The sequence below is a fragment of the Podarcis muralis genome, chromosome 7 (genome assembly GCF_964188315.1).
Source record: "Podarcis muralis chromosome 7, rPodMur119.hap1.1, whole genome shotgun sequence".
NCBI classification, from domain to species: domain Eukaryota; kingdom Metazoa; phylum Chordata; class Lepidosauria; order Squamata; family Lacertidae; genus Podarcis; species Podarcis muralis.
Genome location: NC_135661.1, coordinates 28,205,764 through 28,220,684, shown reverse-complemented (window position 1 = coordinate 28,220,684; position 14,921 = coordinate 28,205,764). Strand labels below are relative to the sequence as shown.

The 14,921-nt window shown below is 48.1% G+C and overlaps 1 protein-coding gene across 2 annotated transcripts in view; it reads left to right on the top strand.

Annotated features, from left to right (window-relative positions):
• The window catches only part of ESPN (espin), a 106,878-nt gene that overhangs the window by 67,261 nt on the left and 24,696 nt on the right, over positions 1-14,921 (top strand). Inside the window, exons 8-9 of one of the 2 annotated variants that reach the window (XM_028740480.2) lie at positions 10,537-10,704; positions 12,162-12,354. In XM_028740480.2, the coding sequence (XP_028596313.2) occupies positions 10,537-10,704; positions 12,162-12,354 (361 nt within the window). The remainder of the gene's footprint in view (positions 1-10,536; positions 10,705-12,161; positions 12,355-14,921) is intronic. The other variant, XM_028740481.2, reaches the window with a different exon arrangement.

Below are 14,921 nucleotides of genomic sequence, written 5' to 3'. Positions count from 1 at the left end.
ACATGGGCAGGGGGGGGGTAGCGGCAGTGGCATAGCTAGCCGCACGGGTGCCTGATGCGGCTCAGCTGTAGGGCAGCTGAAGGAGAGGCGGTGGGCAGGTGCAGAGGCAGTTTCATGCAGCACAGAGCCTGCAGGCGCCCAAGCCATCATGTCACTCCCAGGAAAGATGAGTGGCTTGGGCACGGTGCAGACCTTGGGGTAAGTGCTGGCCCCCGTGGTGTAGCACCCAGTGCCAGCTGCGTTTTGTTACATTTGTTGACTGAACTACAGTGGTACCTCGGGTTACATACGCTTCAGGTTACACACTCCGCTAACCCAGAAATAGTGCTTCAGGTCAAGAACTTTGCTTCAGGATAAGAACAGAAATCGGGCTCCGGCAGCGCTGCAGCAGCAGGAGGCCCCATTAGCTAAAGTGGTGCTTCAGGTTAAGAACAGTTTCAGGTTAAGAACGGACCTCCAGAAAAAATTAAGTACTTAACCCGAGGTACCACTGTAAAAGGTTTCATGAGCCCAATTTTTAAAAAAACATTTTAAAAAACTCATATTTTTGTCATTTTGTCACCCTCCCCCCCCCCCAAGCGATGACATTTCCTTCCTTAGATTTCCTTTTCCAAATTTTTCCAGCAATTGGCATCCCTACCCCTTCAACCTTCATGAACATTCACCAGCATTTTAGTGTGAATTTCCCCTAGTAAAGTCATTTTTGTGGGCAGATTTCACTAATGGAGGCGTGTTTGCAAGCAATTTCCCCTAAAATATAATATGTTTTTTTGCACATTATTTCCACCAATATATCCAATTTTATGCACAAGATATGCATTTTTGAAAACACTTTTTGGTTTGGAGAACTGCATCGCAAAATTCGGATAAGTGCAGACTTTGAATCGTTGCTGTATTTCGGTTTGTGTGTTGTTTCAGGAAATGCTGCATTTGGTAGATTTGCCTTGAAATGCAAAGTGAATTGAATTTCCCCAACCTGCCCCTTTCTTTATGTGACCAAAATGGAACCCTCTGCGTTTCATGAGAGAGAGGCATTAACTTTCTTGGGGCACCCCCTTGCAGAAGTACGAAACAAATGTCAGGGAGGGGGGAACACCCAAAACAGTCCAATGAAGGGTGAGCATGATCATGGGTACCAAATGCTGAGTGTCTGTTGGAATCCACAGCCAATGGACTGGCCCTGCTTCCCTTCTCGCCTGCTTCCCTGCAGCCTGATGGAATGGCTGCTGATAGTTCCAGTTGAAGGAGAGTCTACACTTTGGAATGCCCACATTTGGGAGGTCCATCTGGCCCCTTCACTGCCCATTTTTCTGGTGGGTAACAAAGCTGGGCTTTTTGAGCAGCTATTTGAGGCTTAATTCTAGCTGGTAGCATGGGTTGTTGGCTCTTCAATTGCCAGTAATGTTGTGATTATCTTGGAGGGGGGGTGTTTGTGTTTTGGGTCTGTGCTTTAAGACTGATTGAATTTTTACTATCCTTTTTTATTTTATACTGCTAGGCTTTTGGCAGGGACTACTCCACCCAAAGGCAGGATGTAAGCATTTTAATGAAGAAAACCACCAGTGTGGTGTAGTGGTTAAGAGTGGTAGAATCTGGTGAACCGGGTTCGATTCCCCGCCCCTCCACATGCAACTGCTGGGTGACCTTGGGCTAGTCACACTTCTCTGAAGTCTCTCAGCCTCACTCACCTCACAGAGTGTTTGTTGTGGGGGAGGAAGGGAAAGGAGAATGTTAGCTGCTTTGAGACTCCTTTGGGTAGTGATAAAGCGGGATATCAAATCCAAACTACTACTACTACTCCTCCTCCTCCTCCTCTTCTTCTTCTTCTTCTTCTTCTTCTTCTTCTTCTTCTTCTTCTTCTTCTAACACAAAGAAAAACACACTAAAACAGAACACCTTGCAAGGGAGTCCAGGTGGAGCATCCCTGCTCCCTGAAGTGACCAGTCAGGTGCTTCCAGGAAAGCTTTGAATGGAATTCCCTCCTCTTGCTGTTGCCCTCCTGCAATTAATATTCCATGGTAGACTGCCTCTGAATGTAGAGGGTTCATGGTAGAACTATCATTACTGGTAGTTGTTGATGGAAAGGAATGTTTTTGGGTGTTCATAGAGAGACAGAGAGAAGGGAGATGGTGTCACAGAGGTGTTTGGGAGTTCAAGGCATAACATCCACATGGGGGAAAAGGTATGCGGCTTCGGATTCCACAATGTAAGAAAACAAAATAGCAGCAAGAGCCAACTAAAAACAGATCCAAAAAGAACCTATTCTTTGTAACAAGGGAGCTTGGAGTGGAGTAACCCAGCAACCCCAGGGTAATGGATTCTATCAGAGCCGGCCCTATTGTGAGGCAAAGCGAGGCAGCCACACAAACATACCCAGCCCCTCCTCCTGAGTCTCCCCAACATGGACAGATCAGGCTGCACAAGTGATTCCTCAGCAAAAAGGGAACAGGACAACAAAGCCTGAGTAATCCTAAGGGATATACTGTGCCTTCGAGCAAATATTCAGCTCAGGTCTTGCTGTCTATCTTTGGCCCGAGGAGGAAGGGGGCATATAGTATACAGATTATGTTTGTCCCCACTATCAATCTGAGCCTTTGAAGCCAATTATGTGCATGTTCAGGGGTACTGTGCCCTGTGACTGTGAGATGCCGTTTGCTGCACCACCTCAGGTGGCCAAATATCTTGGGAAAGCCCCAAATTCAATTTGTTATCATTGTCACATCCTGCTTTTCTTCCATGGCAGAATTCAAGGCTTGTCACTTGAGGCTCCATGGACAGCCTGCCATCCAGGTGCTGAGCAGACCCAGACCTGCTTACCAAGGTGGCGTTAAAAATATTAGCAGAGCCTGGCTGGACCAGGTCAATGGCCCAACTAGCCTAGCATCTGCTCTCACAGTGGCCAACCAGATGCCCCACGTGGAAGGGACAACAAGGGTCATCTAGTCCAACCCCCTGCAATGCAGGAATCTTTTTGCCCAACGTGGGACCACTGGCAGAGGAAGAAGAGTGGGGGGGGAGCACACCGCCCCCAGCAGTGTGATCCCAGTGGGGTGCCATCGTGGCTGCCTCCCCCACCCACGCTGGGTGCCCTACCTGCAGGACTTGTGCCACACCCCCGGGATGCACACCAGCCCTGCCCCTGCCTGCTCTCTGCCCCCCGATGCCGGAGCATGAAGCTCCACCACTGCGTGGGGCTCAAACCCATGACCCTGAGATTAAGAGTCCCAGGCTCTTACCAACTAAACTATCCCACTTCCATCATGTTGCCACTTACTCACCTTTTCCCTATACAAACACCGCAACCTTTCCAAATAGGGGAGTCGCTCTATCCATCCTTGATCATTGTGGCCATATTATTAGGTACCAGCAGGATTGGAAGAGTCAGGGGCAGAGGCATAAGCAGGAAAAAAGGAAAAGGCTACATGCAGCTTTAAAGCTAATGGGGAAAGGAGCTCAGATGCAGAAGGGGGACAGCGAGGCAGCTTCAGGATTAGAGAAGAGGCACTGAGAAGAAAAAAGTTTGTTCTGGGTCAACATATGCCAAAAACCCTGAAGTGTTGCTCCCAAGTCTGTGTTGGCAATATTGAGCTAGATGGGACCAGGGGACTGAATCATTTCTAAGGTAGCTCCCCGTGTTCTTAAGTCCTTTCCCCCAGCTTTTGAACACGGTTCCCTTTTCCGTGGGGTCATTCCTGCCCCCACCTCTTGTGCCACATGTTTATGCTGCTCCTCTTATGCTGAGCAGCAGGAGGCCTCGAGTAGAGAGTGCAAGCAAACTGTCTCTTGTGTCCTCTCTCCTGAATGGACCCCGGTTAAAGATTAGCCAGCCGCAGCTAATGAGAGGCTGACTCCTGCCTCTTTAAGGCTGTGTGTGGGCGCACACACACACACACACACACACACACACACACACACACACTCACTCCTGTTTGCTGGAGCAAATGATAGCCAAGAAGCCAGAGCTGGCATCGTCTATGCCTTCTGGGCTCACCGTGAAATCAGGCGCTTTAAGAGACGAGGCAAACGACAGGTTCTAAGCTCACATTATTTGTTTTAGTTATGGATTGATTGCGCCTTTATATCCTGCCTTTTCCTCCAAGGCCCACAAGTTCTCCTGCTCCTCGGTTAATCCCCACAACAACCCTTTGAGGTAGGTTAGACCGAGAGAGGCAGCGACTGGCCCAAGGTCATGCAGACATAGGAAGCCGCCTTTACCCCAAGCCAGTTTGTTGGTGCATTTAAGGCCTCCTGTTTACGCTGTGCCCAGCGTGTTCCCAGCTCTGGTTTGGAAAGTAATAAATATACTGTATATAAGAACATCCAGTCCAGCCTCCTGTTCTCACAGCAGCCAACCAGATGCCCCTGGGAAACCAGCAAGCAAGACCCGCTCACAGGAGCACTCTCCCCTCCTGCGACTTCCACCAGCTGCTATTCAGAAGCATTACTGCCTTTGGCTGCTACGAGCCATTTCTCCAATCCTCTTTTAAAGCTGGCGGCCATCGCCGCCTCCTGTGGCAGTGAGTTCCATAGTTTAACTATGCCCTGCACATACACAGCATTAGCCCATCCTGTTGTTTCTTCTGATATACTTCGTTTTGATTATGCGTTTTCCAACAACGGGGTTTGGATCTGAACTGGGCCAGGGGGAGAGCAACAGATCTGCCTTTCAAGCCGGTAATGCGTATGCAGGCTTAGAAGAATGCTCAAAGAGCTGGTTCAATTCAGTTCAGAAATTTTTAGGAGAAGAAAGGCAGCATAGGGCTGTTGGAAGGCTGGTCTCCTTTGGAGAGGAATATTCGCAAGTCCCTTCCCTCGGTTCAGCCTTGAGCCGGGTTGCCCAGATACGGAACCGGGGAAAGCTTTTTAGTGCCTGGCTAGTTGCGCAAAAGAGGGAAATTCATCCACTTCCCTCTTTTCGGTTTGTTCCTGAAATGCAAGCTGCTGAGCTTTGTCATGGGGTCGTGGGGAGGATAATAAGGGGGTGGGAGGGAGAGGAACCACGCAGGCTGCCCTAAGCCTGTAATAAAAGAAGCAGGGTCAAGAAAGAGCGGCGTCCGATATTGGCAGGAAAGCAAAAGGGCTCTGTGTTGTGCAAAGGGAGCAAACTCCAAAGTTGATGGGGAAGTCAAAGCTTTGCTCCATGATAACGACGAGTGGAGTTTGCCCTTGGCTCCAGGGGGGGGGGGGCTACTTCTCCTTTTGAATGTCTTGCCCCTCCTGGCCCTGCCACGGAACATGGCAGAGGCAGTCTGTTGCTGGGAGGGTCAAACGAATCATAGAATCGTAGAATTAGAAGGGACCCTGAGGGTCATCTTGTCTGACCCCTGCAAATGCAAATGGGGATAATAGGTAGCTATCCAACAGACCATTTCTGAGGGTGTTCTCTCACACACCATTTGTACTTGTGCCCTGCAGCTTGTGGGCTTCCTAGAGGCATCTGGTCAGCTGCTGGGACCAGCTGGACCTCTTGCCCCATCCAGCAAGGCTGCTCTTGCATTTGTTTAAATCTGGGACATGGGGAACTTGGAGGCCTTTAAAAAAAAGGATTGGGCAAATTCATAGGTGATAAGACTATTGATGGCTGCTAGCTGCAATGGCTGACCATCGGAGGCAACAATGCTTTTGAATACCAGTTGCTGGAAACCATTGGGTGAAGGAGCAGGCTCTTGTTCCCTGGTCTTGCTTGCAGTTTCCCATTGAGGCATCACTGTGAAGACAGGATGCTGGACTAGACGAGCCACTGGCCTGATCCAGCAAGCTTTACTTAATGTTCTTATCTATGGACTTCCAGATACTGTTAATTCCAAGCCCCTTCAGGCCTGGCTGGCATGGCCAATGGCCAGGGATGCTGATAGCTTAAGGTTACCAGATTTTTTTCTTCAATGAATCCAGGGACACTTTTCAACTTCAATGGATTTTGTATGGGGACTGATGTGTAAATCCGGGGACTGTCCCCGGGGAACAGGGATATCTGGTAACCTTATGCTAGTTAGAATACAGACTCCCCATCCTAATATAAAGGATTAGATCAGGGGTCAGCAAACTTTTTCAGCAGGGGGCCTGTCCACTGTCCCTCAGACCTTGTGGGGGGCCGGACTATATTTTTTTTGGGGGGGGGGGAATGAACGAATTCCTGTGCCCCACATATAACCCAGAGATGCATTTTAAATAAAAGGACACATTCCACTCATGTAAAAACACGCTGATTCCCCAACCGTCCACAGGCCAGATCTAGATGGTGATTGGGCCGGATCCGGCCCCCGGGCCTTAGTTTGTCTTCCCATGGGTTAGATAAATGGATGGCTAACAACAGGAAAATGCACATTGAAAAATAAAGCTAATGCGTATTGGCAGCTAGTCAGGGTGATAGCTAAGAATACAGCCTTTCAATTGCATTCTAGTGCGCACTTTTGTATGGATATCCTCCTTGCAATTAAGAACGTCAGAAGAGCCCCACGGCTGGATCAAAGGGAGCCCATCTAGCACAGCAGCCTGTTCTCATAGTGGCCAACAAGATGCCTCTTCTGGCAAGTTGAGCATGTTCATGTGTTCTGTGCTGATTTTAGATGGGGCATTTTGCTTTGTGGTTTGTTTATATTGCCCTTTAAGGGCTTTCCTTGAGACTTGTATGCTAGTGGGATATAAATCCTCTTGAATCAAGTTTCCAGAGGCGTTTGTGTCTCTGAATGCGAGGGATGATCAACCATTTGTGGGTTATTAATTGCCAGCTCGGACAGATAAAAGTCTTCCCTCTGCTGTTGATCACATTTACTGAATTTCAGCCGCTCTGTTGATTGTGTCGCTATTGCGTTTCAAGTGAACTTTTATTGTACCCTACCCTGAAACCGTTGCAATGAAGGGAAGAATTTTAAAGAACTGAAACAAACCAATAAGGCTGTTGTCTTCCTGCCCTGATTTTGCACTTTGTAGAAGCATCTGGATCAGTGTTTCCCAAACTTTGGTCCCCAGCTGTTACTGGACTACAACTCCCATGATCCCTATCTTGCAGGACCAGTGGTCAAGGATGATGGGAATTGTAGTCTAAAAAACAGTTGGAGGCCCAAGTTTGGGAAACACTGATCTGGATGAAATAGATCACCCCCCCACACACCTGATGTTTGGCACTAGCATGCTGGATCAGGCCAAAGGGGGACCAGTTTGGTCCAGATTTCTGTTCTCACAGAAGCCCACAAGCAAGTCTCAAGCATTTTCCCCTCCTGTGGTTTCCAGCAACTGATATTCAGAAGCCTTGCTGCCTCTGACTGTGAAAGGCAGAGCATAGCCATTTTGGCTAGTAGCTGTTGTCATGTGGTCACACTGGTTGGGGCTGGAGAGTCCCAAAACATCTGGAGAGCACCAGGCTGGGGAAGGCAAGACTAGCTAGATCTTTGGACCAATCTAGTGGTGCTCATTCTGACAGGTTTGCTTTTTTAATAGGACCTCTGCGCCTTTAAACTCCCATGTTGCAAGCAGAAATTCAGCAAATGAGGTGCTTCCTAGGCCTGCGTTGACGCTCTGGGGAGAACTTCAGCTGCTGTGTTTCTGCTGGCTATACAATTTCTGGTGGTAGAGAGGCCAAAAGGAGAGCGACTCTGGCTTTGGGAGCATTGTTCTATATCACTGTACATCGCCCTGATATTTGACGAGAGGGTGGTGTATCTAAATACTTCAATAAATAAATAAATACACGGGGCAAAGGGCGAGAGAGGAAGGTTTCTGTGGCCTGCCTGCCTTGTTTTCTTACTTTACGTGCAGGGGGCACCCCAATACGTTTTGGTAATCGGGAACCATCAGATCAAGAAATGTGGTGCAGATGGGCACCCCCATGCACCCTGGTCCCCAAAACTCCACTGTCCACACTTTTGCCATCCAGAAAAGTCATAGGAGATATCTCCCGAGTGCTTTTGAATAGCTTGTCTCTTCCTCCAAAGGCGGTGGACTCTCCTTCTCGGAAGGTTTTTAAGCAGAGGTTGGATGTCCCATCTGTCAGAGATTCTTTAGTTGTGATGCCTGCATTGCAAGGGGCTGGACTAGATGACTTTTGGGGGGCCCTTCCAATTTCGCAGTTCTATGGTTCTACTCCCTTGTGCAAATTAATTGAAACAAACAATGAATTTAGTAGTTTATTGTACAAAGCTCACATGTACATGTACAAAACTCACATTAGTAACGGATATGACCTCTGCTATTTTTAAGCATCATTTGAACATGGTTTGGCATGGAGTCTACTAGTTTCAAACAGTCACTGTTGATTTTTGGATCTCTGTACCACACTTGAATCAGCACCTGAATTCGCTTCTCCATAGTTGTGCAGTCTGCAGCACGGAGGCCACTTTTGCATACAGCCCACAAATTCTCAATGGGATTTACGTCCGGGGAATTCCCTGGCTAATCAAGTACCTGTATTTGCTGCTCTGTCATGATTTTCTTCACCACTTTTGATGTGTGACAGGGGGCTAGGTCCTGCTGTGATATCCCAGTACCATCAGGATACCTCTTTTCCAGCTCTGGAATAACTCTCTTTCGTAGAACCTCAATATATTGTGGTGAGCGCATCATTCCTTCTATGGGCTGCAGGCTTCCGACACCATAATGATCAACTGACTTTTTGTGTTTGTATTGAGTACAGGATTACAAGTAAGATAGAAAACATGCTTTGTTTCAATTAATTTGCAAAATGGTGTATGATTGTTAAGTCACTCTGGGAATTGTATCTCTGGGAATTTAACAACTCCCAGCACCCTTAACAAAGCCTCCCAAAAATTGATATGACGGAGCAAGCTTGTTTTCTGCTTCTCCTCTGGGTAGGACCCGAACCAAGGGATTCAAATTACAAGAAGGGAGGTAAAGGTAAAGGGACCCCTGATCATTAGGTCCAGTCGTGACTGACTCTGGGGTTGCGGCGCTCATCTCGCTTTACTGGCCGAGGAAGCCGGCGTACAGCTTCCGGGTCATGTGGCCAGCATGACTAAGCCACTTCTAGCAAACCAGAGCAGCACACGGAAACGCCGTTTACCTTCCCGCCGGAGCGGTACCTATTTATCTACTTGCACTTTGACGTGCTTTCGAACTGCTAGGTTGGCAGGAGCAGGGACCGAGCAACGGGAGCTCACCCCGTCATGGGGATTTGAACTGCCGACATTCTGATTGGCAAGTCCTAGGCTCTGTGGTTTAACCCATCAAGAAGGGAGAGTCCGACTAAATATTAGGAAATGCTTTCAGATGGTAAAAGCTGTTTGACAGTGGAACAGACTCCCTCTAAAGGTGGTGGCCTTCATTGGGTGGTTTTAAACAGAGTTTGGATGGCCATCTGTCAGGGATTCTTTGCGCTAGTGCTCTACTGGAGTGGCAAATGAATTGATCATCACAGCAGGAGAAGTGAAGGCCTGTTCCTCACTGCCAATCATTTAGAAGAAGAAGAGGAAGGTGGAAACCATAGTGAAAGTGGCAAAGGTTCTCTTCTGTTCAGTAAAACTGACACAGCTTATCCATTTCACCAGGTTTTTTATTTTTATTTGCTGCAGAGATGACGACAGCCTTGTCAGTTTTATCACTGCTTTAAAAAAAGTGGGGTGAGATGAGTAATTCTTGCTATGGTAATAGACAGCTGTTGTTAGAGTTACACACTCCCTAACTACCCTCAGGCTTAGTATCTGAAAGACATCACACAAAGGAAAGTTGATTGGGAGGGGGGGGGGAGGAAAAAACTAAGACAATAGTTCTTAATCAAAGAGATAGGTGTGATATCACACTGCACCCACAAAGGAAGGAAGGGAGAATTGGGAGTGCTCATGGAGCATGCTCACAATTTCCCCCCCCCCCCTTTGAAATTGAATCAGCTATTTGTCATGGTGACACCAGGTGATTGACAGGTAGGCACACACATATTCAAAGTCCTCTCCTCCTCTTGAGTCCAACCCTGGTCTTTTTCTTTTTCTGCACTCCCTTCCACCACAGAGCCCTGGAGACGGAGGTTAATTGGGATAGGGGAACAGAGCACACTCGCCAGAGACAGCTGGCTCATGCTAGGATGAAGCCTGCAAGTTGCAGATCTTCCAGATAGATAGATAGATAGATAGATAGATAGATAGATAGATAGATAGATATCCACCTGGAGATTCAAGCCCTCACCTGTCACCAGGAGAGGGCTAAGCAAACCTGGAGACTTCAGGTCACTTCTCATGGTCAGGCAACCCTACATGCCAATGGTCCTATATATATATAGTAGCAGGCTATCTGTGTTGTGTAGGCAGAAGCCAAAGCAATCCAGGGCAACGCGACTGGCCAGCGTGTTCCAACTAATTTACATCTCATAGTTCCCTCAAAGGATCTTGGGAACTGAGTGTGTCAACTAGTTTGGGGCTCAGTATGCTTGTCTATAAAATGGGTCTAATGAGCCTACCTTTTCGCATCCTTTCAAATGAGACTCAGGGCTCTGAGTGATGTGGGCGCCTTCTCTGCAACATGGAGATCTGTGGAGCTCTGTCCTCATGCTTTTTGCTGTAATAAAAGAGATCCGGCATCTTGGTTTTCCAGCTCACCTCGCTTGAGAGCAGCCCAGAACTGCGGCGTGTCGACTCTAGCAGGAAATCAAGGAACTTCAACAAGCAGCCCAGCACCGGGGATTACTACAAGCACCTGGGCAGCGGTGGTAGTGTGGGAGAGCAAACCGGGAACAACCGCAGGATGGCGCACAGTGAGGAGGTGAGCCACTAGGGAATACTGCTTCCTTCTGGCCAGCTGCTGTTCCTCTCTAGCCATTCTGAGTAACAGCCAATTGCTGGTCGGGGACAGGGGGAGAGTATGTGGTCCTTGTGAAGGCACTTTGCAGAGCATAGGCCTTCCGACAACAGTCAGAGGTAGAGACAGTGGGTTGCCCTAGACTGAAAACAGACACAACCTTCTTGGTTTATATATAGATTGCATTTATAGCCCACTTTTCTCTGCAAGGAGCTCAAAGCGGCATACATGGTTCTCTCTTTCTCTCTTTGTTTAATCCCCACAACAACCCTGTGATGTAGGTGAGGCTAAGAGGCAGTGCAAGGCCCCCAGGTCACTTCCAGTGAACTTCATGTCCAAATGAGGATTTGAACCCTGGTCCCTCCCAGGACTTGGTCCAACACACTAACCACTATACCATGCTGTCCGTCTGATCACAGGAGGTTTATGCGACAAACCATGACTCAAACACTAGATCCAATCTGCTTGGCCCCTCCTCTGTTGCTTCAGATAGTTCATCCACTTTTAAAAATTATTATTTTTTACACACTTACTGTAAATGCATCTACAACCAGCTCCCCCGAATTCACAGATATTTTCTAGCATAGTTGCAAAGCTGTTCCCGCGATTGCTTCGAGACCAAGGTGTGTTGGTGAAGTCACATATGCTAGCCAGTAGGTGCTGGCTTCTCCCTGATGGGCTGCAAACATGCAAAATCAGCCTCTCCCCCTTTTGTGGCACAGCAGCTGGTGAGGTAGTCCAGGAAACAGTAAGCAGGCAGAGCAAAAGACCAGCTGCCCTCCTCCCCAGCTGTCTCTGGCAGACACCTGCCTCCTTTTTGACCACAGTGGCTGTTTTCTGCTTTCTACCCCACCTCACCGCCCCTGTCTGGAAGAAGACACCTGCATTTGCGGGGAAGTCACTTCCACTGCTCTCAAACGATGTATCCACCTGCATCTTGGCTGCAGGTGGGTCAAGGTGAGACTTGAGCTGCATATCTCTGTGCCAGCTTGTCTGCCCTACTTATGTGGAAGTAGACAAAGGTGGGTTGGTGAGGTCACACATACTAGCCAGTAGGTGCTGGCTTCTCTCTGTTGAAATCCAGGCTTTGATCCTCCCCAAGGAGGGCCATCCTCTGAGTGGAGGTTGTGATAAAACCTAAGAAGATTCCTGTTGGATCAGGCCAATGGCCCATCCATTCCAGCACCCTGTTCTCACAGTGGCCAACCAGGTGCCCACTATGGCAGGAGCAGAGCACAAGAGCCCTTTCCCCTCCTGTGGCTTCCCGAAACTGGTATTCAGAAGCTATGGAGGCAGAGCACAGTCGTTGTAGCTAGTAGTTGCAGCATTTCTTGGTGAGGGCACTGATTTTCTCTGTCTCTCATTCCCCCTTCCCATACTTCTGTTGCCGCTGCTGCTATTGTTGTCAATTTCCTTCTCAGGCTTCCCTTCTGTCCAACGACAACGTGCAAAACGGGAGCCCAGCGGAGAACAAGCCTTCCGGGGAGATGCCTCCCCCTCCTCCTCCCCCACCCCTCCCCGAGGGCGTCTGCCCCCCACCGCCACCCCCTCCATTGCCAACAGAGAACCACCCTCCATCCACCAGCCAGCGGCGATCATCTTCCTCCACCGGAAGTAAGTCAGACAGCGACTTTCCCGTCTGACAGGCGTATCAGCCATTATTGGCTGTGACGGTTATGTGAAGCGTCCATGTTGGCCTCTGAATCAAAGTGGGAAGTGGGTACTGCCCTGTTTCTGAGCTTCCCAGAAACACCTGGTTGGACAGTGTGGGAAACCAGAGATCCATGTGACAGCCACGAGAACAAATTATTTTAAAAAATAATCATTTAAAGGCAAATTGGGATGCAGGAGATAGAAGTGTGAAACAGAGAAGTTGATCAACAAGAACAAAGTCCAGCAGGTCAAAAGCCCTGTTTGACCATTTAAAATAATAATAACCCCCAATGTTTTTATGGGTCCAAACAGGCTTGGGAACACCCAGAGCTCAGAGTTCCACTGCTTCTGCTTCACGGTGACTGTGGGTCACAGGCTAGTGTGTGTTTTACAGCTTCCCCGCTTTCCCTGTCCTCTCCCTGCAATCTCAAAGTCCACCAGATTCCACACTGAACTGTCAAATGGAAGCAAATTGCAGCTTTAAAAATGTCAGCGTGACTCGGATGTTTCGTGTTCTTGTCTAAAATTCCAAGAAGACCTGGAACTGTCTGAAAACAGAGGGTGTTGAGGCAAAAAAAATATAGCCACGATTCTCCTTTGGGGGCTGCAGGTAGATTATTATTATTTTTTTGATAAGAGGAGGCAGAAGGAAGCGGTTATCTCGACTTACCTTTATCCAAACTCCACCCCTCCGACTTAGCCCTGCCTTTTCCTCTCACTTGGCCCGGGTGGCAGATTTCTGGCTCCCACCCCCAAGGACCTGCTGTGTTGGCCGTCCCCACCCCCCACCCCCACCCCAGAGCTTTGCACCAGCCTGTTCAGTGAGCAATGGCTGCTTTTTCCAGGAAGGATTTCTCCACTTGGAAGCCATGAAGAGTAAGTCCAGTGAGCCATTTTGCCATACCTCTGACTGTACCTATTTAATATGCTTGTGTTGTGTAGCGTCCTTGCTTCAGAGCCCTATTTTGTGTGGGGTTGAGCTTTCTTGAGGACTAGTCGTATCCGCTGTGTGCATGCCAGACTACAGCTGAAAAAATTCTGGGGACCCATACTGAGTCTACGAAATGTGCATATGATTTGTCTAATTTTGCATGAAATTGGAAGATTGTTTTCCTACCATGGGGTGTGGCTAAGAGGCTCTCAGGGCCCTGATTCTGTATCTGCGACCCCAAGGAATCTTATTCAGCGGCTTGCCTCTGGATTCTGAGGTTTCCGAACTTCCCCACATACTTCTGAGTACAGCTCCACAACCCAAGGGACTAGAAACTTGGCAAGAAGGTGTTAAACTTTTTTTAAAAAAAAATGAATTTGCATGCTAAGGGGTTGTTGTTTTTCTGCGCTTCTGCAGAATTGTGCCCCTTGCCGTACATATTTTGGGCAGGCTGAAGGCTTCCCAACTTATTGGAGGGTGGATCTCGCAATCTTACTACAAGCGGTTAATATTTGAGTAGTGAGGTGTCCATAAGACATCTTATGCACATGTATAAGGAAGTGTCCCAGATGGTGAAGAAACAGTCATGATCATAATTTTGAGCATTTATATCAATTACATTCTCACAATAATTCTCTAAACACCCTTTTAGGTCAGGGGAGATTCTAAGGAAGACAGACAGACAGGGATCCGCCCCCCAGAGGGTAATCAGAGTATGGCTGGTGCAGGTATACTGTAGGAAGGAAGGATAGTAACTTGTATAGGTGTATTATTTTAATAATATTCATGGACTTCGCCATGTGGGCGGCACTCTAAACTTGCTCAGAGGCTCCCTTTTCCCTCTGTCCCCCTTGCAAGTCTCGAGGCATACTCTTTGACAGGATTTTGGGAATCCCATGTTATGCTGATGAAGAACTCAGGCTTAAGTGTCTTATATTTGGACATTTTGGGAGCAAACTGTTCGGGAGCCTTTTTTTTTTTTAGTAAAACCAGAATTTATTGGGGAAGTATGGGCTCCTTAGAAAGTGGTTGCTTTCCCTTGGAAATGGCCAGTTGTAAACTTAAATGGAAGGAGCTATTCACTTCTTCCAAGAGGGGAAAGAACTGGCTGTTGAACTAGATTGTCAGCACTCTTTTCAAAACTACAATTCCCAGGATTCCTTGGGGGAAGTCACAAGGGCTGAACTGGTGCAAAACCCATGCGCTATCTTATAGTTCAGAAACGTTCTCCCTCCCACTCTCTGCTTTTAAATACATCTGCAGTTGCCTCCCTTAGCAAAGGCTTTAGCTCCTTAAAATATTGATGGAGGCTTAATCCTCAGGCTTTTGTGTTGGGTGCTTACCTGTCACCACACCCCATGCCAAGCCTACATTATTTAGTACAAATTGAGTCTGGCAGTGCATCCGGATTGTGGGATGCAAATGGCAATAAGGGCGTTAGAGCCTCAGCTTACGGACGTACACACCGAATCCCTGTCTCTATATCCTGACTGAGAAACACACACAGAAGCTTGTTTCTAAAAGACTGTGTCGCTCCATCAGGCTGAGCCATTCCTTACAGCAGCCTGCCAAATGCCTCTAGGAAGCTCATATGCTT